We start from the raw sequence: 23,219 nt of genomic DNA, 5'->3' as shown, positions 1-23,219 counted from the left end.
ACCCATCGTAATTTTGTTTTCTTGAAGCAGTTAAAGTGTTTTGTTTCCTGAAGGAAAAAGCGCTAAATCTAGCGCCGAGTTTACTGTTCCGTCAGTAGCACTTGGGTTTATAACAACTCTCAGTAATATTGTAACCACAGTTTCCTTTTATCTGCTGATATAATATGGCAGGGTCTGACACCTTTTTAGACATGAAAAGACTATCTTGTCTCAAGTAACAGCTGCCATTAGTCTCTTTCACCACTCCATTTCCAAGAATCTTTCTTGACATGAGACCATAGAGCCAAGCCTGTGCAAATCCTCAAAGTTAAATAATTCCCTTCTCAAACTACAAAATTTCTCTGTTAACTAGCAAAAGATTTAGTGTGTTCATCAAATTTTTCCTTTTGTTAAGCAGGTTCACACATACAGATAAGCATTTCAATAATCTCTGCCAATAAAAAAATGACAGTGTGAGAGATATTGAGAGGTGGTCTTTTTAACATTTTTTCTAGCTCCCTATGTATATATTCCATGTAAGCAGCATTTATTTCCCTTTATTGTTGATTCTCCATGGATCTGAAATAGTGAGTTACAATCCTAAGGAATGCCTTTGTTAAACTATGCTAAAAGAATTTGCTGCCTTTAACTGAAGTTTAATACTGTTTATAAGTGGAAATAATGACATTTATACTGCTAAGACAGACCCTATGGCTCTGCTCTATGTCTCCACAGAAATCATTCAAGCTAGAGGGGTGCCAACATCAGGACTGATAGTACTGACAGTTCTCTTTAGTAGAGTACTTCACTAGTAGAATAACAGTATCTGTGTAGAAAACTTTTCAGACAAGTACTTGAAGAACAACATGCCCTTTACCTACCCCACTCCCACAGCTGGTATATTTTTATTACTTTAGATGAAGCGCCCTGATAGAACCTATTTGGGTTGCTCAGGACAGATGATAAATGAAAATCTATTCAGGCTCATCAGGCTGATGAATCGCATTGATTTATTCTTACAGGCAGTTTAACATAATTTTGTAGGAATATTTCCTGCAGAAGAAAGTTATGTTACGCCCCCTCCATTTAAACATCATTCTCATGAGTGTGAGAGGTTGCAAAGCAGTCAGCACAGTAAAAAGCTCCAAAAGAAAAATCATCCCTAATCCTTAGATTGAGTAAATTACATAAAGATGAGAAACCAAAACACTTTAAAAACTGTAATTACCCTTCTGTAACAAATCATAGGTTTAATTCAAGCAACAGTCACCCCCAATGATAAATGATTTTATTTGCTGCCATGAGCAGCTACAGCCTAGAGAGGGCATCCTCCACAGGTTTTTTTCACATCTATTGCTGCTTCTAAAGCAGTGGCAGAAAACAAAATTAGGATGCGTTGCATATGAAAAAAATTGAACATTTTCTGCTTTTCATGCTTGAACTGTACTTGTGAAACCAGGTTAATTAGTAGCAATAATCAACATTTTTTTTTCTCAGCAGTTCTTAATATCTTATCATTATATCTCACTTCTGATTTCCTTCATCGACAAAACACGAACTTGTCATAATTCTGGCACAGTATTTTCAGCAAATCATCCATTAAAGCAGTCATCCCAAGTAGATTTAGCAAACAAACAAAAATCCCTCCGAAAACCACTCTGGCCTCCTAATTCTAAAGAAAGCTCTAAACCACAGAAATTCACACACCATGGGTGAAACTGTATGATCTCCCCAACAAAAGAGCACATTCCCATACCCCGGGAGAGAACAAAAGTGAGGTAATTCAAGTGATGTTGCCATTTTTATTAATGAAAATTCATACTCTTGATTCTAGTGTTCAGTATTCAAAATTATCAGCAAGGAAAAAAAATAATACATAACCAATAACAATGTTTGCTCACAAAAAAATCTCAACTCAGATCTCTTCATTTCTAACCACTGCATAAGGAATGGTTCCCTGATCATGGCAGGAGGGTTGGAACTAGATGATATTCAAGGTTCCTTCCAACCCAAACCTTTTGTGTGATGCTATGAATCTCTCAAAATACAGTCCCCAGGTGACTGCTACTGTTATTCTCCTTCACAGTACTACTCTTCTAGCTACCCTCTCACATCATCAGAGTGCTTTAGAGTCTCCAAAAGAGACAGAGCATTTTCAAAACTGAAAATAAGTTTCTAATATTTTGGATTTTTTGCTCATTTCCACAATACATCTCATTTGAAAAATCAACTATAAATAAATTTTCTCCATCTACCCACAGAGGAAACCAAGAAACTACTATTTTGGCTAATTATCTATAGACTCCTATGTCTTCCTTAAACACATCTGAAATTTAGCTTCTGAACTTGGTCCTTGATCTTTATGAATAAAGAACTGACATTTTCATTCAGGCATAGATATTCTAAATTTCTACTATTAACAATATATCTTGGCAAGTGTGAACTGCCTTCTGGCTGGTGCATAGAAAAAGTTACAAATGCTTAAATGTAGATAAGGAGGCATTTCCTAATAAGCTGTTGAAGACAACTTTTTTTGGTGTATGAACAGAGATTACTTCTATAATAAAGAAGTGTGAAGAGCACCTTCAAAATTGTAATTGCATTCAAGTTACTAATTTAAAAAAAAAATTACATTATATTGTTCAGAGAATCTGCAATGTCATAATTAGATTTTCTGCAATTTAACTTTCACTCTATTATAAATCGTTTTAGATGGGATTTCAATCTTCTTTAAGAAAATATGCCCTAAAATACAAATGCTTAATTAAACAGCCACCAAATTTCCTTATATATAGTATATATATGACTGCTACAAAACCAGAATTATCCTTATAGCTTATTCCACCCTTTGGAAGATGCACACACTCAAAGAACAGCTTATTATAGGTCATGGCAGATATTAGCTTAGCTACCCCGCAAGGTACATCTGCTGTGTCTTTATGTGGTCCTTCAGAGACTGTCAACAGAAGCAGAATGGCAGGATTTGAAAACCCATTTAAAAACTTGCAAAATTAGGTTAGTGAAGCAAAATGCAGAATTCCATTTGAAAAGAGCTGCATCGCTTTGTCTTATTAAGAGTATCCAAAGCACTGCAGGCACTATTTTAATGTCTGTTTATATAAGCAAGACTAATACAAAAATCCTCACAACTGGCTGGGAAAAAAAGCCTTATTTCATAAATAAATGTCCATGCTTCCTTACATGCTGGTCTTGATGCTTATGTATCAAGTTCAGAAAGTAACCATGTCCAGAATAACTGCCACTTGCCTACAATCAGCTGTTTGGTACTTTTGTTAACATTTTAGTTTCAAACTTCAGCTCCAGTAACAGCACTTCTTATTCATGAAAACTGTGTCCACATAAAATTGATAGAGCATATTGGAGAAACTTTGATAGAGCATACTACAGAAACTTTGAGAAAGAACTCTAAGAAATGATGGTTCATAGTTAATTGTTATTTTATGGAGAACCTAACTGATTTTGATTCTTCCTTTTAGTCTTTCAGACAGGGGAAGGGGACTGTCTGCCCATCTGTAAGTCAGAACAGCACTTCTGTCTTGCTGTGTGGGATCAGAACCCAACCTCTTAATTGGTTGCTCTGAACTTTGGGAACAATTAACTTCCCCTACAGAGGATGGCTTTGGACATCCCTGCAATGAGAAAGTATCATCAGCTTTCTTTAAATTGGTTGTTGTCTTCTTCCCTTTAGTTATAAGGGCTGAGTCACTGTTTGTCCTTTTGCTACTAACAATGCTACTCTTTTTCTTTGTAAAACATTTTTTAAACTGACCAGGGTTCAGTTGCTTTTTCTGCTGCTCATAAATCAGGATTTTATTCACATGCCCATCATCACTGTCTTCACTAGAAGACTGTCTGTTCTGACACACACTCTTTTTAGAAGAAGCTTTCCAAGTAGTTTCAATACAAGCTTTTTTAATGTGACAGCCAGTTGCATCTGCTGGCTTTTGAGACACTGGAAGCATTTCACACCCAGGATGCAGTGTTTCTCTTGTTTGCCCATTGAGGGCTAGAGATGTTGAACCACTTACATGATGGTCTTTTAGCATCATTTCAGCCAAGATGTCAGCTTTTCTGTACTGATCTTGACAGATATGTACGCTGGATTCACTTGCACAGTTTTCTGATAGCACATTTTTACTTTCCTGCACTAGTTTATTTAACTGATATGAAGAAGAGACATAATTTCTATCAGGATTCAGTGTTTCTTTTGTTTGTTTAAAACATTTCAAAGGCTCCCGTTGCATTGCATCTTCAGACAACGATAGAATGGAAGTCTTCCTAAGTATTCCGTCTCTTAAAGACCACTCCTGAAGTTGTCCTGTAGCATCATTGGAAAATAAATCATCTGCACTATCAGAATGTCGATGAGACTGCACAGCACCAGAATATTCCGAGCTATTTCTTGCTGTTTCATGACCTAGTGGATGCGAATGTTCCATGCATGTAGTTAAGTCAGCTGCTGGATTTCGGTCATCACCTCCCTGGGCTGGTGAAGTGCTGAAGAAGGTTCCTTTCCCATCAACACTGCTCAGTTGTAAACCAGCTGTTACAGAGGAAGAGGATGGTATCCCTGAATGTTTGGTACATTGCGAGGGCAACACAATTGAGTCAGCCAAAGCACTCTCTAAGTAGGATGATGCAGGCAGAGGAGCAGCTGCTGATGCTGGCACCCAAACACTTGTTCTGCAGGAAGCTGCAGCTAATGCTGCATCTTTTGATTCATTACTTCTCTGCTGTGTCTGATGTTTTGGGGGAGGTTTTGTATCTGATGTGGAGTGTTGCACAGGAAGAATTCCATACGTAGATTTTAAACTAACTTGGGATAGAAGATTGCTAACTTCATCATAAGCACTTGATATATCCTTTTCTTCTGGTCTGTCTTTCCCTTCTAAAAAAAAAAAAAAAACAAAACAAAAGGGCATTTCAAATAGCATATAAACCACAGTTAGGATTTTCTAGTGCTAAAGTATAAAATAGTAAGATTAAAGCACAGTGTCTGCAAGGTATCATGTCCTCATCTTGACAAAACATGATATCGATCAACAGTAGGAGAAATGTTTTTTGCTTTTGCTTTTTGTATTCTGGCAAGACCCACAAGTTCATAAGAAATAAACTTTTGCACTTACTTTTCTTTTTCTTCTGAAGAACTTCTGACTTTTCCACTTGATAAAGGGCAACAACTTCAGGATAAGCAGCCTGAAACAAAGACTCCTCTTCTACTGTGACTACAAACGATTCCACAGGCTCATCTTCTGGATCAATATAGTGCTCTGAAAAATTAATGAATGTACTTTTGACATGTGTATACACACAAGTCAAAGCAGGGAATGAAAAACCAAAGAACAAAAGACTTGAGTACAAAGACACATAAAAATGTCAATAGTACAATATTTGAGATTTACCTACAAGTGAAGTCTTTCTCTTTCTGTCAGTCTCCTGGCACAAATGGGCTCACTGCAGGTAGGAGTCTGGCAGCATAGAAAATGTTCTAGCTAGTAAACAGTCACAGCTTCAGGTACACAGTGAAATAAGGAATGTGATACTCAGTTCAGGTCTCATTAACATGTACCAGAAAAAGTAGCTGAAGACCAAGTCCCTTGCTTTCTGGGTAGATTTCTTTTTCTCTTTCAAGCATTGCTTTCACCTTCAGGATATGTGAAATTTGATGTGCATTTTCTACTGTTTCCATAGAACACTTTCCAATCTCACCAACATTTCATTGCCTCAGAGTGTTGTCAAGCTCTTCTCTCTTTAAAGCATGCTTTTATCTTTTCCTATGAACTGTTTTGTCCCATAATGTACATAGAAACCACACCCACCTGGTTTTTGCCACTCAATTTCAAAACAAGGTGATCCATTTTTAACACGTGTCTTGACAATCCTGTAAGAAGACAGACTATTAAATGATTTTGAACAGGAAATGAAAAATATCTAACCTATCTAGAAATGTTTCAATATTCTAATTTGAAATGATTCAGAGCACAAAAATCTTTCTGTTATAGTGAAATTACTATATCTTTAAAAAATACACTACTACTCTGTATAAGCTATACAGTAAAATTTGGGATATAGATTCAAGTACTAAAAATTTTTGGAGTTTTTTTAATGCTCAGAAGAGCATTTACACAAAATCAAAAAGCTTTTCTGTAGCACATAAACATAAGGCAGACTCCTATATCAGTTTTTTATCTTCAACTGACCTGCCTCAAAGGCAGGTCCTTCTTGACCAATCTGATCTCCTTCTACTATAGGAGGGGATGAGGGAAAGGCTGTGGATGTTGTCTGCCTACACTTTAGTAAAACCTTTGATGCCATTTCCCACAGCTTTCTCTTGGGGAAATGGATGCTTGTGGCTGGGATGAGTGCACTGGGTAAAAAACTGGATGGATGGATGGATGGATGGGCCCAGAGTGGCGGTGAATGGAGTTATATCCAGTTGGTGGCTGGTCATTAGTGGGGCTCCCCAGGACTCACTACTGGGGCCAGTCCTGTTTAATATCTTTATTAGTGATCTGAACAAGGGGATTGAGACCACCTTCAGTGAGTTTGCAGATGACACCAAGCTGGGTTTGAGCGTTGATCTGCCGGAGGGCAGGAAGGCTCCGCAGAGGGATCTGGACAGCTTGGATCCATTGTCCAAGGCCAGTTCTATAAGGTTCAACAAAACCAAGTGCTGGGTTCTGTACTTTGGTCAATGGCATCCTGGCTTGGATCAGCAATAGTGTGGCCAGCAGGACCAGGGCATTGATTGTCCCTCTATGGCACTGGTGAAGCCACACCTTGAGTCCTGTGTCCATTTCTGGGCTCCTCAGTACGAGAAAGACATAGAGGTGCTGGAGCATGTCCAGAGAAGGGCAACAGAGCTGATGAAGGCTCCGGAGCACAAGTCCTTTGAGGAGCAGCTGAGGTAGCTGGGACTGTTTAGCCTGGAGAAAAGGAGGCTCAGTGAGGACCTTGTCACTCTCTACAACTCTCTGAAAGAAGGTTGAAGGGAGGTGGGGGTCAGTCTCTTCTCCCAAATAACCACTGATAAGACAAGAGGAAACATCCTCAAGTTGTCCCAGGGGAGGTTTAGATTGGATATTAAGAAAAATTTCTTCACAGAAAGGGTGGTCAAGCAGTGGAACAGACTGCCCAGGGTAGTGGTTGAGCCACCATCCCTTCAATTTAAAACATTTGTAGGTGTGGCACTGAGGAACACAATTTACTGGTGGACTTTTCAGTGTCAGGTCAATGATTAGACCTGATGATCTTAGAGGCCTTCTCCAACCTAAGCAATTCAATGATTTTAAGATACTAATGCCAGAGAAGGCTGTTGCCATAGACAGTAACTTTCTGAATGACCACACAGGGTCATTCGTATCTTTTGTGTGAGAGGATGAGGGAAAATAGAACATGAGCTGAGCAGGGACAGTCAGTCACTGAGAGTTTTTTAAAAACATTATCTATACTCAAATTTAGTAGGTTCCTAATGTCAAGAGTAGGATCATGCTGATCCTGCTGAACCATTACTGCATTTTTAAACACTTTGTTAACAAAAGAAATCTTCTAGAGCACACATTATCTGTCTTTTAAACTCTTGAAACACTAGAAGGTGTTATAAAGAATGTCAGTGAGTTCATTCATCAAGGTAAATGCTAGTAATTTATCTTGCCAATCTGTTCAAAAAGCATCCCCCAACCAGTCTCTCCAATCTTTTGAAAGATAACATTGAACAAAACAGCTTCTCTGAAAGTAATAATTTAAGACTACAACACATCAACCCAGCAGAGATATTATCACACTGCTACTGACTGTCCTCCTGTCCCCCAAAATTAATGTCTAAAAATCTTGACCAGCATCAAGGAACACAGAAAAAATACTAACCTTCTTGCATAACAAGAATTAGGGGGGCAGGAGGAATTTTGGTTTCATTTGGGAAATGAAACCATCAGATAAAGTTAAAATAAATCAAAATTCTCTTTACACAGTGAAGTTGAAACTTGCCAACAGCTACTTAAGTAGAATTTTACTTAAGTTTAAGAAAAGATTAGATCATTAAAAAAATAAATTACACCAAGGGCTGATAGAATAAGAAGATCCTAATTCTGGCTCAGAAAATCCCTGAGTAACAGAAGCCTGGATGGTGGGAAAATATTCTGTGGGAAAATAATTATATGTTTATCTTGCTTTTCTCCCCTGCATGTCAATTTTTAGTAACAGGATACTTGGCCATTTTTGTATTCCTAAAAGCAGGGGTCCTGAGTGAAAAGTAGTTTTGTATATATATGTATAGTACAACAGTTGGCAGGTCTTATAACAAATCAGAGACCACAAATGAACCTGCAGATGCTCATTTCTAAACCTGGGCTCTTATTATGAACCACAGAACTCAATTAAACTTCTGCTTAGAACCTGAGCAGAGGATCTAACCTGTAATGGTAAAACTCATGTGCAGATCCAAGGAAACAGAACAGAAAGTAAGGACAGGAAAACACAGGCACTACCATTTAGAATGAAAGGCAACTGCACTGTGGATTATTTTGTGCAGCAGTAGTATAACAATTGGTGCACCTATCTAAATTTTTACCTCTATTAAAAATGAGCACAGAGCTTGAAACAAAGCTGGAAGAAAACCATATTTCCATAAAAAACACAGGTTTTTTTTCTTTTTTTATCTGGGAGCAGAAGTCAACATATTAAGTTCAAGAAATCAAACTACATTACCTTATTGCCTGCAGTTGTTTCGAGTCAGTGTATCCAGCTTTTCTCTGGATCATATCATAATGTGTCAACAGTGCTAACAGTTTCTTACAAGCATAATGTTTGGCCCATTCCATCTTCTCTGAAGCAAATATCTGTTAGTATAAAAAAAACCCCTCAAACTTTGAAACTTTTTTTATTCTGTTAGATACCATGCTTAGCCAGTTATGTAGTAGGGATACAGGACTGAAAACTAAAAATATCTAGAGTGCTTTTATACGTTAGTGTGATTCCCAATGATCCCTCACTGACAACAGTCATCCCCAACAGTGGCAGATTCTTCAGATATCAATGGCAAGCCAAGGAAACACAGTTGTGTAGTGGCAGCAGCAGGAATGAGACAGTTGTTAAACACCTTGTCAGATTAAGATCAGCTTTACAATTTTAGGCTTTCGAACAGTGAGGTATATTAAGATGTTGCAGCAAGATTCTTTCTTATTTCCAGTAAGGTTACCAATGAGGATGACAATTATCACAAATACCTTCCTTAGTAATAAACAAAAAACTACAAAGCTGAATATCCAGTATTTTGTTATATACCTGAAAGGACAACAAATTTGGCCTTCGATATTCCTTTATGTTGATCAATTTATTCTTGTTTACTAGAAATTCTTGGATAACCTTGAGATAAAACAAAAAAGAGACAGTTTAAGAGAGGGCCGAATATTTAAATTCCAATTAATTGATTAAAAAAAGAATATTTAAATTATGTTTGTTACCTCAGAGAATGGAAAGCCTTCACAACTCTTAGCTTTTCTGCAGGTAAAACAAATGTGTTAAGAACTGAAAGATGGGAAAGATGCAGAATCTAAATGATCACCCTGCACATGAACACAGAGAAAAGCAGTTCAATTTTCAAGACATTCCTACTTTCTGATATTGTCCTCCACGGCATTTGCTTGTTTCACTTGCTCTGACTGATGCCATTCACAAGGGCAGTGTTTGGAGTCACTGGGTTTGCAGTATCTTTTGCTTTCACAGAATTTACATCCACTGTGCTCGTGCTCCTTGTATGATCCTATAGCAGCAGAAACACAAAGTGAGGAGAAAAAGCATTTCCAAAATTTCATAATATATAAAGCCAATATTACAAATACAAAGCTGAGAACACATATGAATCTGATGTGAATAGCAGCTGTAAGCAGATTGAGTGCACCAGCTGCATTTCTGTATACAGTAAAAACTGACAAATACATGCAAGATGCCATTTTTTGAAGACTTTTTCCCTCAACTGTTTCAGACCTTATGTTGACAACTATTACCTAAGTAATAGTTTACCTTACCTAAAACTATTATAGAAGAAGTGTGTGATAACCTGGTAAACATATATTACTTATATATTTGAAAGAAGTTTTCTTTCACCAAATGCTGGGTTTGAAGGAGTTCACTGATCAAAAGTGCTTCCAAAACAAGGTTCCTTAGGATTAATTGCTTTTTATGAAAACCCTGCAGCAAAACCCATCAATGCTAATGGGATTTGGTCCCCTTGATGCAGGACCAATTCAGGCAACTAAAGAAATAGTTGCTGGGCAGTACAGCATACTTTCTTTAATGAAAAGGTTAAAAAGACAAATATCTGGGATCCCACAACAGCATTGTGATAATATTCCATCTGCCATCAACTAGTTTCAAATTTGAAGAAAAGCAGTTCCAAGCCTTAAAAGTGTTTACACAAAGGTAAATGTGAAAGATGGTCCAGAAGCTGAAAAGTAATTTTTATTGCTAGTAATTAAAAAAAAAGCAACCTTAACCCAATCAATCAAACAAACAAAAAGTCACCCCTACCCCAGAATAAAAAAATAAACAATTGGGCTAAAAATAAAATTCAGCCCTTTTCACACTGACCTGGATGGTGGCACTCTGAACAGTGAATTACCCTTTTAACAACCAAAAGTGGATTATCATCATACTGGAATTGTTCTTTCCACTGATCAAACCTAAAAGGATCAAGAAATATTTTTAACTTCCACATTAAAACACTGAAAAATACTCTTTATACTTCCCTGGCCTCTATCCAAGAAACACAGTTTTCCAATCTACAGGGGTAGAACAGGGTTCTTTTACAGTATGTCATATAATTGTTGGATTTCTAGTATTGACACACACATTATGATAACAAACATAGAAAGCACTTGGTATCTCAAATCCTTGGATCCACAACCCACTAAAAATCAGCAAAAGTCTCTCATCAGTCCCTATGACTTTCTTTCCAATTTACCAACATACACCTGCTATCTCAAACCTATGAGCCAGCTAATGTTTAAAACTATTAAGAAGCTTTCCTAGCACAGCACCCAATTCCTTTCACGAACACAAGGTAAGGAACGTGGTAATATCCTCCCTAAATTGAAGTACTACAAATGTTGTCTCAGAGCTGAAGTACAGACCATTCAGTCTTTGAATAAAATCAAAGTACTTACGTAAATTTCCATTTTACCTTTGCAGTAAATTTTGACCTCGCAGAGTCTCAATTAACTTTAAAGCTTGTTCCTTCCCAACTCCTGGAACCCCCTATAGAGAAACATGAAACATAACATAATTTTGACCAAAATATTCATATTTTCACAAAAAACACCTTCATATCATTATGTAGACAAATTACAAAAGTGATCTCAGATGTTGAGAACAAACTGAGAAAAATATTTTTGACCAAGTTCTAAGGGCAGAGAAGGTGACAGGTTACAGTTGTACTGCCACTGTAACACACAAGCTGCATAAACTTTTCTAATGCTCAATAGCACCTCAGGTAAAACAAGGTAGCGAAAGAAGGAGAAAGCAATAGTAAACTAAAAGAAATTAGATTCAGAATAGATAACAAGAAGAAGTTACAATGACAGTGGTGAAACACTGGCACACATTGCCCAGAAGTGGTGGATGCCCCATTCTGGAAACATTCAAGGTCAGGTTGGACAGGGCTCTGAGTGACTTGGTCTAGTTGAAGATGTCCCTCCAACTGCAGAAGAGTTGGACTAAGTGAACTTCAGAGGTCCCTTCCAACCCAAACTATGGTATCATTCCATGATTTAAAACACACATATTGCTTTATAGTTCCTCTTTCCATCCTTCCCCTATTTTGCCAAGAATCAGTACAGCTGAATATAAAGATTGTATTGAGTGTGTTTTCTACAACATCATTACAAATAAATCTATGCTTCTTTTTATTCAGCTGTAATGGCAGAACTGAATACACTCAACCATATAAAATACAGTAGTAACAACAAACTATTTAAAGATTCCTATAACAGAAACAAGATTTAAAAAAAACACACCCAGACAAAAGCAATGAGAGTTTTGTGTTCTTTCAGCAGTATCAGTTGTTTAAAAGAACAGCTTTATCAAATTGGAACACAGTGATTTAAGAAAAATTAGATATCCAATGCAAGCCTGAAGGGGAGCAACCATTGTCTGAAGTCACTAAATGACAAACTGTATGAAAATCAGGTTTCATCCCACTGCCTTTCCCTTTCAAATAGCCATTACAACAGCTTCTGTTCAAAGTCTCAAAAAAGATTTCAAGAGCTTACAGGAGAAAAAAAAAAGAGAAAAAAAGAAAGAAACAAATGAAGTAGTACTGAGTGACATTCCTCTTGATTAATTAGGTAAACTTTCAAATAGATCACTTCTACTTCTTCATAAATTATATATTTACAAACAGTGGAATAGGGATACATCTGAACTGCATCCAGAACTGCCTTTACTCATAAATACAGCTCCAAACTATCACTACTGAGTCTTCCAAACAGCACAGACAAAGCTGTTTTTCTCATTTTTCCACAGCTTCTCTGCCAGGGGTGTACTCGTATAAGGGATCCTCACAAACAATGGAGTTCTCACACCTTGGCTCAATGTAATCAACATCTAAACTTTTGCCTTCATCTCCACCATAGAAAAGGTTTGGAATAATACAAAACCATTTTAGAAAGACTGGTGTTCATGAACTATTTTGATTAACCTTTCAAAAAAAAAATTTACAGTGACTTACTAAGGATCTTCTTCAACTAGATCTCATTAATTGTGTATTGCATAAAGCTTTGTCAGCATGCATGTCTCCCTTGATACAGTTTATTGTTTCTCAAGACAGTATAAGCACCTAATAAAAAATAATTATATTGCTTACTTTTGGAAGATAATCACAACCCAGCAGAACAGCTAGCCCAATCAAAGACTCTCTGTCACAACCAAGTTTCTCCTTAATAGAGGACATTGTGTAACAGTCGAGATGTGGATCCTGCAAGAGGAATTTATTGCATATTATTTCTGGTACATGACAGAAAGAACTGCACTGAGTCACATTTAGTTGTCATTCCCACTCCTATTCACTCACATCTGTAGGAAATGGGTCTATCCCATAAGAGAGGTCTAACAGCAAAAAAATAAACTGCAATTAAAATTCATAATGTAATGCATGGATACCACATGAATTAAAAATTCTGGAACCTAAAGTTCTAAGTATGGGCATCAACTATTGAAAGAAAGTAAAATAAGCCAAGAGGTCCAGCATACAGCTGAATAACCATGTTATGCGATGGGTGAGCAACTGGCTCACAGGTCAGGCACAAAGAGTTACATTAGACTGGTGACCTGTCACTAGTGGGGTTCCCAAGGGCTCCATCCTTGGCCCAGTTCTCTTCAACTTCTTCATTAACCACTTGGACTCAGGACTTGGGACAGGGCAACCCTGGTTGTGTGTATAGACTGGGAAACGAGAAGCTGGAGAGCAGCACTGAGGAAAGGACCTGGGGGTCCTGGTCAATGGCAAGTTGAATATGAGTCAGCAGTGCCCTGGCAGCCAGGAGGGTCAACCTTGTCCTGGGGGACATCAGGCAAAGCATCACCAGCCAGTCAAGGGAGGGGAGTGTCCTGCTCTGCACTGCACTGGGGTGGCCTCAGCTTGAATATTGTGGCAGTTTTGCACACCACAATGTAAGAAAGACATTAAGGTGTTAGAGAGTGTCCAAAGGATGGCAACAAGGACAGTGAAGGTTCTGGAGGGGAAGCCATATGAGAAGCAGCTGAGGTCACTTGGTCTGTTCAGCCTGGAGAAGAAGGGACTGAGGGAAGACCTCATTGCAGTTACAACTTCCTCGTGAGGGGAAGCAAAGGGGCAGGTACTGATCTCTTCTCTGTAGTGACCACTGACAGGACCTGAGGGAAAGGCCTGAAATTGTGTCAGGGGAGGTTTAGGTTGGATATTAGGAAGTTTTTTTCACCCAGAGTGTGGTTTGGTTGGAGCTTTGAAACAGCCTCCCCAGGGAAGTGGTCACAGCACCCTAAGCCTGTCCGAGTTCAGGAAGCATTAGTACAATGCTCTCAGGTACATGGTGTGACTCTTGAGGTGTCCTGCACAGGACCAGGAGTTGGACTCAATGATCCTGATGGGTCCCTTCCAACTCAGTATATTCTATTATTCTGATTCAAGGTGTTTTTACTGTTTACTACCTGTAAAAAAAGTGTGGCAAAACTAACATTATCGAGTACTAGTGACTGTGCGAGTCATCTCAGGAAGTGCAGTTTTTAAAATTCATGTAAACATTTTAATCTGCTACTTGATTTAAAAAAAGGAAAAAAATAATAAAAATGTTACCTAGCATATTAGATAGGAACTAAAGAAACACCTGAAGCTTTGAAGGGTAAAGCCCCATGGCTTGGACAGGGGCACTCTGTGCTGGGTCAGGAACTGGCTTGAGGGCCGGGCCCGGAGAGTGCTGGTGAACAGAGCTGCATCCAGCTGGCGGCCGGTCACCAGTGGTGTTCCCCAGGGGTCAGTGCTGGGCCCAGTCCTTTTTAACATCTTTATCGATGATTTAGATGAGGGGATTGAGTCCATCATCAGCAAATCTGCAGATGACACCAAGTTGGGGGGGGAGTGTCAACCTGCTGGAAGGCAGGAGGGCTCTGCAGAGGGATCTGGATAGACTGGAGAGATGGGCTGACTCCAATGGAATGAAGTTCAACAAGGCTCCAGCACAGGTTGGGGGCTGGAGCCTCCTTTTCTGTGGGCTGAGCCCCCCTAGATCCCTCAGCAGCTTCTCATAAGACTTATGCTCCAGTGCTACAGACTGGGGACAGAGTGACTGGAGAGCAGCCAGGCAGAAAGGGACCTGGGAGTTTGGATTGACAGGAAGCTGAACATGAGCCAGCAGTGTGCCCAGGTGGCCAAGAAGGCCAGTGGCATCCTGGCCTGTATCAGGAACAGCGTGGCCAGCAGGACCAGGGAAGTGATTCTTCCCCTGTACTCAGCGCTGGTGAGGCCACACCTGGAGTGCTGTGTCCAGTTCTGAGCCCCTCAGTTCAGGAAGGATATTGAGGTGCTGGAGCGGGTCCAGAGAAGAGCAACGAGGCTGGTGAAGGGACTTGAGCACAAGTCCTATGAGGAGAGGCTGAGGGAGCTGGGGTTGTTTAGTCTGGAGAAGAGAAGGCTTAGAGGCGACCTCATCACTCTCTTCAACTACCTGAAGGGAGGTTATAGCCAGGCGGGGGTTGGTCTCTTCTCCCAGGCAACCAACAATAGGACAAGGGGACATGGGCTTAAGCTCTGCCAGGGGAGGTTTAGGTTAGATGTTAGGAAGAAATTCTTTACAGAGAGGGTTATCAGGCATTGGAACGGCCTACCCAGAGAGGTGGTGGATTCACCATCCCTGGAGGTTTTTAAAAAGAGATTGGACATGGCCCTTAGTGCCATGATATAGTAACTGGAGTTGGATCAGGGGTTGGACTTGATGATCTTGGAGGTCTTTTCCAACCCAATCTATTCTATGATTCTATGACTCAAATACAACATGAAAACAAGATTAACACGAATCAAAACATAGGACACACCTCTTCCTCAAAAACGACCAAAAAAATACCTACACAAGCCAACAACTGAAAGTAATCCATTTTGCTGGAACAGATGGCCTGACAGACAAACACTCACAGAAATTACTTTTTTATGCTGACATATATGTAGACAAAGTACACCTGAGAGGTTGAGCTTGCTTTCATTGTTGGTGATAAATGACAAGGAAGTTGAATGAAAGAAAAGAACCAGGTCAAGGAAGATACTAAAGCATGGTATCATCAAAGCAAAAAACCTTCCATCAACTTTAATTATTTTTTTAAGAAGTTAATTGTTTGTAGCGCATATCTTCTGTTCTATTGATTTTCTCACATTACTGATGCATTTTCTCAACAAGTCTTTCCGATGAACATTATAAATTACAGAAATTTGGGGTTTTGTTTCACCATTTCTGGGAAATTGTATTCTTAATAAATGAACACTTTAGTTCAAGGTCATAAATTATTTGTTTTTTTTGTCACAACAATCGATTATGACACAGATGCACAATCTCTACCCTACTCATGTTCAGTTGGGACTAACAGTATTAATTGCAAGATGGAAGTGTGTGAATACTTATTAGACGCAAGAGGCTGCGTGCTCCCACATGGTCTAAAGCTAAATTTGTAGGAAGCAGTTACTTCACTCAATAACTTCGCTGTAGAAGAGGAAAGGGGAAAAAAAGTTTGCTACTTAGCTCTTCACAGGGCAGTACAAACACAGACAATATTACCCTAAGTGTTTCAGTAGTTTTGCTCTCACATTCAATACATAAATTGCCAGTGAATCAAACAAAATGCTCCTGTTGTAAATGTACTATTTTATACAATCCCAACTACTAGAGTGCAAGCGCAATAATATCTAAGTAATTTTTTCAAGTCCCTTCTCTATTTACATTTCTGTAAAGAGTCTAGAGAGGGTGGGCACAGGATGAGGTAATTACCTTAGCATTCATAGCAAAGTTCCTATAAACCGTTTGAGCTCCATATAAGAAGGCATCTCCGTCATTGGTAATGCAGCCATCAACATGCCCTTTTGCATTTAGGTAGGCACACATTGCCTCTGCTTCCCCAGCTGCTTGAACCCAAGGGACACCTAAACACTCCAGCAGTTCAAGACACTAAAAGAAGGAACCCAAAAGGAAGGAGAGATTGAATGATGCATTATTAAATTCACTTATTAGCATGCATTTTCTCACAAGTGCATATAAAAGCTGCTACTGTTGCACTGCCTATACAACGCTATATCAATAAAAGCACTACTTTAGCAAAAATAGTTTACTATAATTAACAGTGAAAATAAACATCCAACAGAGGGCTAAGTATTAATTCCAGGACTTGAACACAGCAGGATTAATGGTCACTGCTCCACAAAAATCTTTACACTTTATTTAAATATTTAGGATGGTTTCAAAAGAAGAGTAACAAAGGAATACTTATCTTTGTGAAGCAATTCTGTTTACTCAAGCAGTAATACTGAACTAGACCAGGCATCTTCCAACAGGTGCCAGACTTCTTGAGAATAACAAGCATGAAAGTACAATGCTGTCAGCCTTGTAAGACTGGACCACGGTATAAGACACACTGATATATATTCATAAATACTTCTTACAAATTTCAGAGAAAATAATTCTTTTTAGAATTTAAGAATAAAACATGAATTGATATGTGCAATCTACTGAAGCCATGAGTGTCTACAAATTCTAGTTCATAAAATTTTGAATAGATAAAAATTGTTAACAGGGGAGATAAAAAGAATATCGATATTAACACTATAAAAGAAAAATAAAGTTAAATTTCTGTAATAAATGTTCAATTACGGCTGTTGCTCACTACTAGCATAACATGCATGGGAACATATCAAATGAGAAAATTTTTCTGACACTGTCCCTCTTCTGCAACAATGAACACTTGCTGTATGGCTCGACTTCAAAGGTGCATGTCCCCTCAAATCTCAAAATACTGTTTAAATTTGTTGTGTATAAAGCTGTGAGAGACTGAAATGTTAAGGGTTGATGACTCAAACAATCTGCTGCAAAAGCAGCAGGTGCTTTGCTGAAGCCAGGTTTGCACGCCCCAACCGAAGGGGAGGAGGAGAGTTTTTGGGTGGTTCTTGGGAGTTTTTGGTGGCAGAAACCTCTGACTTGCATAAGACAGAGGGGGTATGCACCCACCACCAGAGGATGACAACCCAGAGCACCCTCAGACACATTTCTGGGGCCTTACACCTGAGGACTGTGCAGGATCCACAGTGTTGCAACATCAGATAGTGTAAAACTTCTACTGCCCTGGGGGAGGTATCTGGGTGTTCCCACCTGAACCTGAATGTATATTAACCCACTGAACTTTTTGTTGTGTGGGCTTCCCTCACCCCAACAGATCAGGACTGTGACCATCACTTCAAACAATGCACGTCTAAATCGCAACAGTCAAGTCTCGTCTCTGGATCCACAGATGATGACATCTTTCCTCTCCACTATCTACTCTTATCCCTTCTTTCTTTTACTTTTCCTTATATATTTTGTTATTTTTATACTTTTATATTGTTATATTTCTACAGATAATAACCAGAACAGCTACGCATCTCCTTTCCATTGCAACCAAACTGTTCCAAAATAAACCTGTCATATATATATACGCACACACATATACACACACACATGCACACTCCCGTCATTCAGTGTCTTTTCTTTCTAATCTGCCCCAGGGGATCATTAACAAGAACCTCAGTTACCTCACACCTTCAGGTGTAGGTGGTAACAAATGGTATTAATTATTTTAAGTTCCTGTATTTAATTTGGTTAAGATTTCTTTCTATCATACCAAAAATACTGAAACACAGCCCTCGATCCCTCACCTCTTTTAACATGGCTTTAAATAAAGATCTCCCTGTTCTGGTAGCTCCAACTTTCTTTGAAGGTCCATAGCGCATCTCATTCCTCTTAGTCATGGTGTCTGCTTTCAACTTGGGGGCCTCTCCTTCCATGACAAACACTAGTTTAATTCCCATTGATGTGAAGAAAGAGAACCGAAAAAATAGGTTTCTGCAATAAAGCAAAGCTGTATTATTAGTAAAGCCTGATTTCTTCAAACATTTTCCTTATATCCCTTAGCCTACCTCAGGAACAATCTTCCACTTCTTATGATTCTCTAGCCCCCCCCTTTTACCTACATCCCTGTCTTTGGTTGAAGTTGTTACACCATGAAATTGTAAACAGCCTGACAAAATGCCCAAGAAAATACTATGTAAGGTCAAGAAAAATCTTTCTTGGGTGTAAAGATGTAAGCAAACTTAAAAGGCTTAATAAAAAAACCATTCAATATCCAAAATCTGCTTCCAAACACATATCTACATTGATTCTTTTATATCGAATATTAATCCCAAATCTATCAGTACGGGTACATCAGATTCTGAAGTGACTGAATGCTGTAGTATTAGACAGACTTACAGATACCATTGCCAAGCCAATTTATTTCATATGCAAACCAGCATCACTGAGGGATGGAATTTTGCAAGGCATTAGTAGACCAAATATTTATTACAAGAGTAAAATTAAGAGCAATAATATCAAACAGCATATGCTTTTTCCAGTATCTCCAGGATCAATCTTTCAAAAGGAGTAGTTCAAACATTTGTCTCTTTGACTGACATGGAGAGACCATTACTCTAGATTTAATTTTGTACAGGTGCTATGTGCAAAAAGGGTAAGCTTTGGTCATGCTTCAAGCTTTATAGTTAATTATCCATTTGGGGTCATAAGCACGTAATACATTAAGAAATTATTCTCAGAAGATGCCAATATTTCATATCACGTCCAATTCAATAGAAGTCACAAGAGCAAGTAGCACCATGCAGTAAGTCAGTATTCTTGAGATAACCAATGTCACTGATCAAAAATTGTATATATTTTCATTTTTGTCAGCACTGTTTGCAGAAAACAGTTCTTTGAAGTTATAGCTGCTTAGACATGCTCATAACTCGGGTGAGTCACTTAAATTTAAAATACATATATTCGTCATGGTTGTTCAAATGCCTGAAGAATAACTTAAACATATTTATTTCACCATGAGGTTGAACTAGAATTCACTTCAAAGCCTTTACATATGTAACATAAGCAATAACTGAATCAATACACTCATCATATGGATTTCATAGGTAATCTTACAATTTTTTGAATAAGTAACATACCTAAATTATACAGTTCCGAGAATTTTGGCTGCAATAATTTATATGGATACCATACCTGAGATGTGGCTTGGTAACTACTCCAATCATCTTTTTAACTGTCTGTGCTTCACAAACCCACAAACTTAAATCAACAGCAAGTGTTTTTCCTTTGAGACTGCTCAGGTTGACAGGTTGTCTCACAGGCTCAAGGATTTGCCACAGATTAGTCACTCCCATTGTTCTAGCTTCTTTGTTGTCAGAAGGAAGGTTTTACCTGTGAAGACCAAAAAAAGTAAAATACTTTCAGAACATAACATGAAATGTGTGTAACATAATGTGAATGTGAGGTTTGAAAAAGAAATATATTTGTCATAATCAGTTCTACTTCTTTGAGCCAAGAACACTTACAATCAAGCTTTCTAAGTGTGTAGTGACTCCATTTCACAGACGGTTTACAACTAAATACCTTCTTTGGACTGAACATCTGCATTACTAATAAGCTGAATACAAATAAAAACAAACTCAGCTGAGGAAAAAAAAAAAAACAATAAAAATTATTCATTTCCAAGTCTCATGTGTCCCTTACACATAAGCACAATCCAAGCTTTATTAAAAAAAAAAAAGAAAAAAACATAGGATTCCTGAGGATTCCTGATTTAAAGTAGGATCCACATTAAATTTTTTCCATTCAAACAGAGGTAGCTTAAAGCTACTTGAAGAATATTTTCAATCACAACAGAACTGACACTTTCCTTAGCATTCCAAGATGATGTTAGAAGGGTCAACACCCACAGATTCTGGCTTGGGAAATTCAAGTTGGAATTCAGGAAAAAATGACAGAGGGTATTGCAGCAGTGCTTGCTCAGAGGCTGCAGAATCTCCATTCTAGGAGATTCTTAACATCCAGCTGGCATACTGTCCTACTGCTTTAACCAATACTGGTGGAATCAGCAGTGATTGTCATCAAAATTTGGGAATAAAACTCCTTAACATCAATGCAGTATTAAGAAGCAGGCATCACTCTGTTATGGCACCAGATGCACAGGGGATAATTGCACACCTGGCTAAAGATGGTACAGATACTTATTAGCAAGGAATATATACATTCATCAGAAAAATGTTACATGTTTCCAAACAATTTGCTACTTTAGGTGGCCAAAGAGTCCTTAAACTGTTTTGGGATGACCTGGCTTGTTACAAAGCTCTCAGGGTTCCACCAACCACCACCTCTTCTCAGTTTGAAGCACACTGAGCTCCCGAGGTCCCTTCCAACAAATGTTTTGACATTTTTAACACTCTGACTGCAGAAGCACATCAGTGTTTGTATTGTGTTAATTTTGGTATTGTGTGACTGGCACTACCTATAATGCACACCAGTTGAAAACATACAACCATTAGGTGGTATATCTCTGTCTCTTATTTAACTTATACAGCACTACTCTCCATGCTACCCCATCACTGGATTTTCCTCTTTTTCACTATTCTTCTGGTTTCCACCCTTTGCCAGTTCTAACCAAGGCCTCTAGCACATACTCTGCTTTCCCCCCTAACAATGCCAATCTATTCCTGCACTGTCTTATTGCACAAGGTTTGTCTCGTGCTTATTTGTTTTCCATCTTCCTCCTCAATATTATAAGGTAAAAATAAAATCTGACATGTTTTGTATTTCTTTCTTTTTGATTTTGACATTACTGTATACACAGAAAAATGAAAATGCTCTTTGAATAAATCATGACTAAGTGACCTACCAGTGTTTGGAGATCTGCTTAAGACATGTGAGGAACTGAGCCATGTTCAATTCAGCAGTCTCTCACCTTTAACATCACCACAGTCTGTCAGAGCAGCAAGCCTGTCTTTGGAGGGTGCATTCTGTTATACTCTAAATCTGTTTTAAAGCAAGGCAGCTAATCAATTCCAGGTTGCTTTTAAATCAAGTTCTCACATAAAGATTTACTTTCAACAGAAATCACATCTCTAATCCATCTCTTTAACTACTACAATCACTCAGCCTGATTTTAGTTGTATGGATACAGAGCATAATGTGTTGCTTTTGTTGTTATACCTCAAGCACATAAAATAAGCTAAAAGCACAAATTAAGCATGCAAATAATTTCTTGAAGTCCAGGATGATCACTTTCCCTGATGCACAGGGGAGATATCCAAACCTTCCCAAAAGACAAGTGTGATATTCAGCTTCAGTGAGAGAACACCTAGCAAAGAAGGGAGATACCATTCTGATACTGTCATTTGATTTCTGCCAGTTTGCATCAATACAATTTCTTAAAAAACAACGGTGTTAGTCAATTGCTAAATACTGTTGTGGAATATCATATGGTACTTAATTGATGGGAAAGACAAATACACTGCAAACACTTTATTATTCGTAATCTTATGGAATGTAAAGAAAAAAAAAGTATAAAAAATGGAAACAAACAAACAAAAAAACCCCAAGGGCCCACTTTTTCATTACAATAAAGTATAGTTATTTGAGGACTAAAGTTTTCCATATCCACACTCAATATATATCTAAGGATGAGTTATGAAAGCCTGCAAGACCTACCAGTCTTTGCTTTTTTCAGAGTGTATTTTGTAAAATAGTTAATCTGGATCCTTTATACAATTAGCTCAACTACTTCTAATACAAATTATCTGTCTACTCAGATTTTATTTAAGAGCTTCACTTACCACAAGCCCCCAACCTGCTCAGAGAGATGGCAACTCCCAAAGGAGGGAGAAAGAATTTGATTTATTTTCATATACTTAGAAATCACTGAAAATCATTAACAGTAAATATAAACAAACAAACCAAAAAAACCAAACAAAAAATAAGTCTCAATTTCTCATTAGGCCCGAATTTGTTAAAACTACACAGCTTTTATGTTTTTTAAACAATGTTTTAAGACTGCATTCTGCTCTACAAATTTTTTTACACAACCAGAAAAGCCAACTACTTAAAAATAACTACAGAAAGCATTTAACGCTGAAATGTAAATCATACAGAGATACTTTCACACATTATCAAAGGTTAGTCGAAAAGACAGCCAAGCGTATGATTTATGACACGGGGGAGGAGGAGGAAAAACATGACGGAGGAACCAAAAAAGCCCACAACAGTTTTTTAAAAACTCTCCTCCCCTCTCTCTGCGCCATCCCAGCACAACTCTGCCAATAAACCTGCGCACCTGAAGCACAGAAGCATTTACAGATTTCTCCTCAAACTCCTACGGATTTCTCTCCCCTGACGCAGACGAAACTCAGCAGCTGCCCGAGACGAAGAATACCCAGACGCGCGGGCTCCCCGCCCGCGGAGTTTGAAACTCCCGCCTCGCTGCGCCAGCGACGCCCGCGCACCGGGCCCACAGGAACAGGCGTGCCCGAGCACCGCGCGAGGTGTCCGGCCTCGGCTCAGCCTTCGCGAACACCGGCAGGAACTCACATCCCAGTGGGAGCCCCGACAGGCTCGGCTTTGTCCCGCTCGGAATGTGCGAGCGAA

General features: G+C 38.6%; 1 protein-coding gene across 4 annotated transcripts; it reads right to left on the bottom strand.

Moving 5' to 3' along the window:
* Nucleotides 1-972: 972 nt before the first annotated feature.
* Nucleotides 973-23,166, bottom strand: GEN1 (GEN1 Holliday junction 5' flap endonuclease). Of its 4 annotated transcripts, XM_064650573.1 has the most exons (15): nt 22,909-23,166; nt 21,541-21,936; nt 19,803-20,000; nt 18,416-18,602; nt 16,503-16,679; nt 12,860-12,970; nt 11,180-11,253; nt 10,588-10,679; nt 9,613-9,760; nt 9,462-9,498; nt 9,283-9,363; nt 8,707-8,837; nt 5,820-5,881; nt 5,127-5,270; nt 973-4,888 (listed from the first exon to the last, which is right to left on the bottom strand). In XM_064650573.1, the coding sequence occupies exons 3-15, from the start codon at nt 19,961-19,963 to the stop codon at nt 3,450-3,452; spliced, it is 2,844 nt and encodes a 947-aa protein (XP_064506643.1). In that variant the 5' UTR covers nt 19,964-20,000; nt 21,541-21,936; nt 22,909-23,166; the 3' UTR covers nt 973-3,449. The 4 variants fall into 4 exon arrangements, with proteins under 4 accessions (XP_064506643.1, XP_064506644.1, XP_064506647.1 ...); XM_064650574.1 differs by lacking the exon at nt 21,541-21,936; XM_064650577.1 differs by lacking the exons at nt 19,803-20,000; nt 21,541-21,936; nt 22,909-23,166 and having other exon boundaries at nt 16,503-17,070; nt 18,416-18,531.
* Between the last annotated feature and the right edge of the window lie 53 nt (nt 23,167-23,219).

The sequence above is a fragment of the Pseudopipra pipra genome, chromosome 3 (genome assembly GCF_036250125.1).
Source record: "Pseudopipra pipra isolate bDixPip1 chromosome 3, bDixPip1.hap1, whole genome shotgun sequence".
NCBI classification, from domain to species: Eukaryota; Metazoa; Chordata; class Aves; order Passeriformes; family Pipridae; genus Pseudopipra; species Pseudopipra pipra.
The sequence above is the reverse complement of the archived record's forward strand: the minus strand, read 5'-3'. Positions and strand labels throughout refer to the sequence as shown.

What these genes read in the sequence shown, in the direction of transcription:
- GEN1 (XM_064650573.1), bottom strand. Translation starts at nt 19,963, where the DNA reads ATGGGAGTGACTAATCTGTGGCAAATCCTTGAGCCTGTGAGACAACCT. An exon ending in TTCAGAGTGCCACCATCCAG is followed by an intron (nt 9,761 to 10,587) that starts GTCAGTGTGAAA and finishes CTGCTGCTATAG; the next exon opens with GATCATACAAGGAGCACGAG. An exon ending in GTGGAGGACAATATCAGAAA is followed by an intron (nt 9,499 to 9,612) that starts GTAGGAATGTCT and finishes TTTTACCTGCAG; the next exon opens with AAAAGCTAAGAGTTGTGAAG.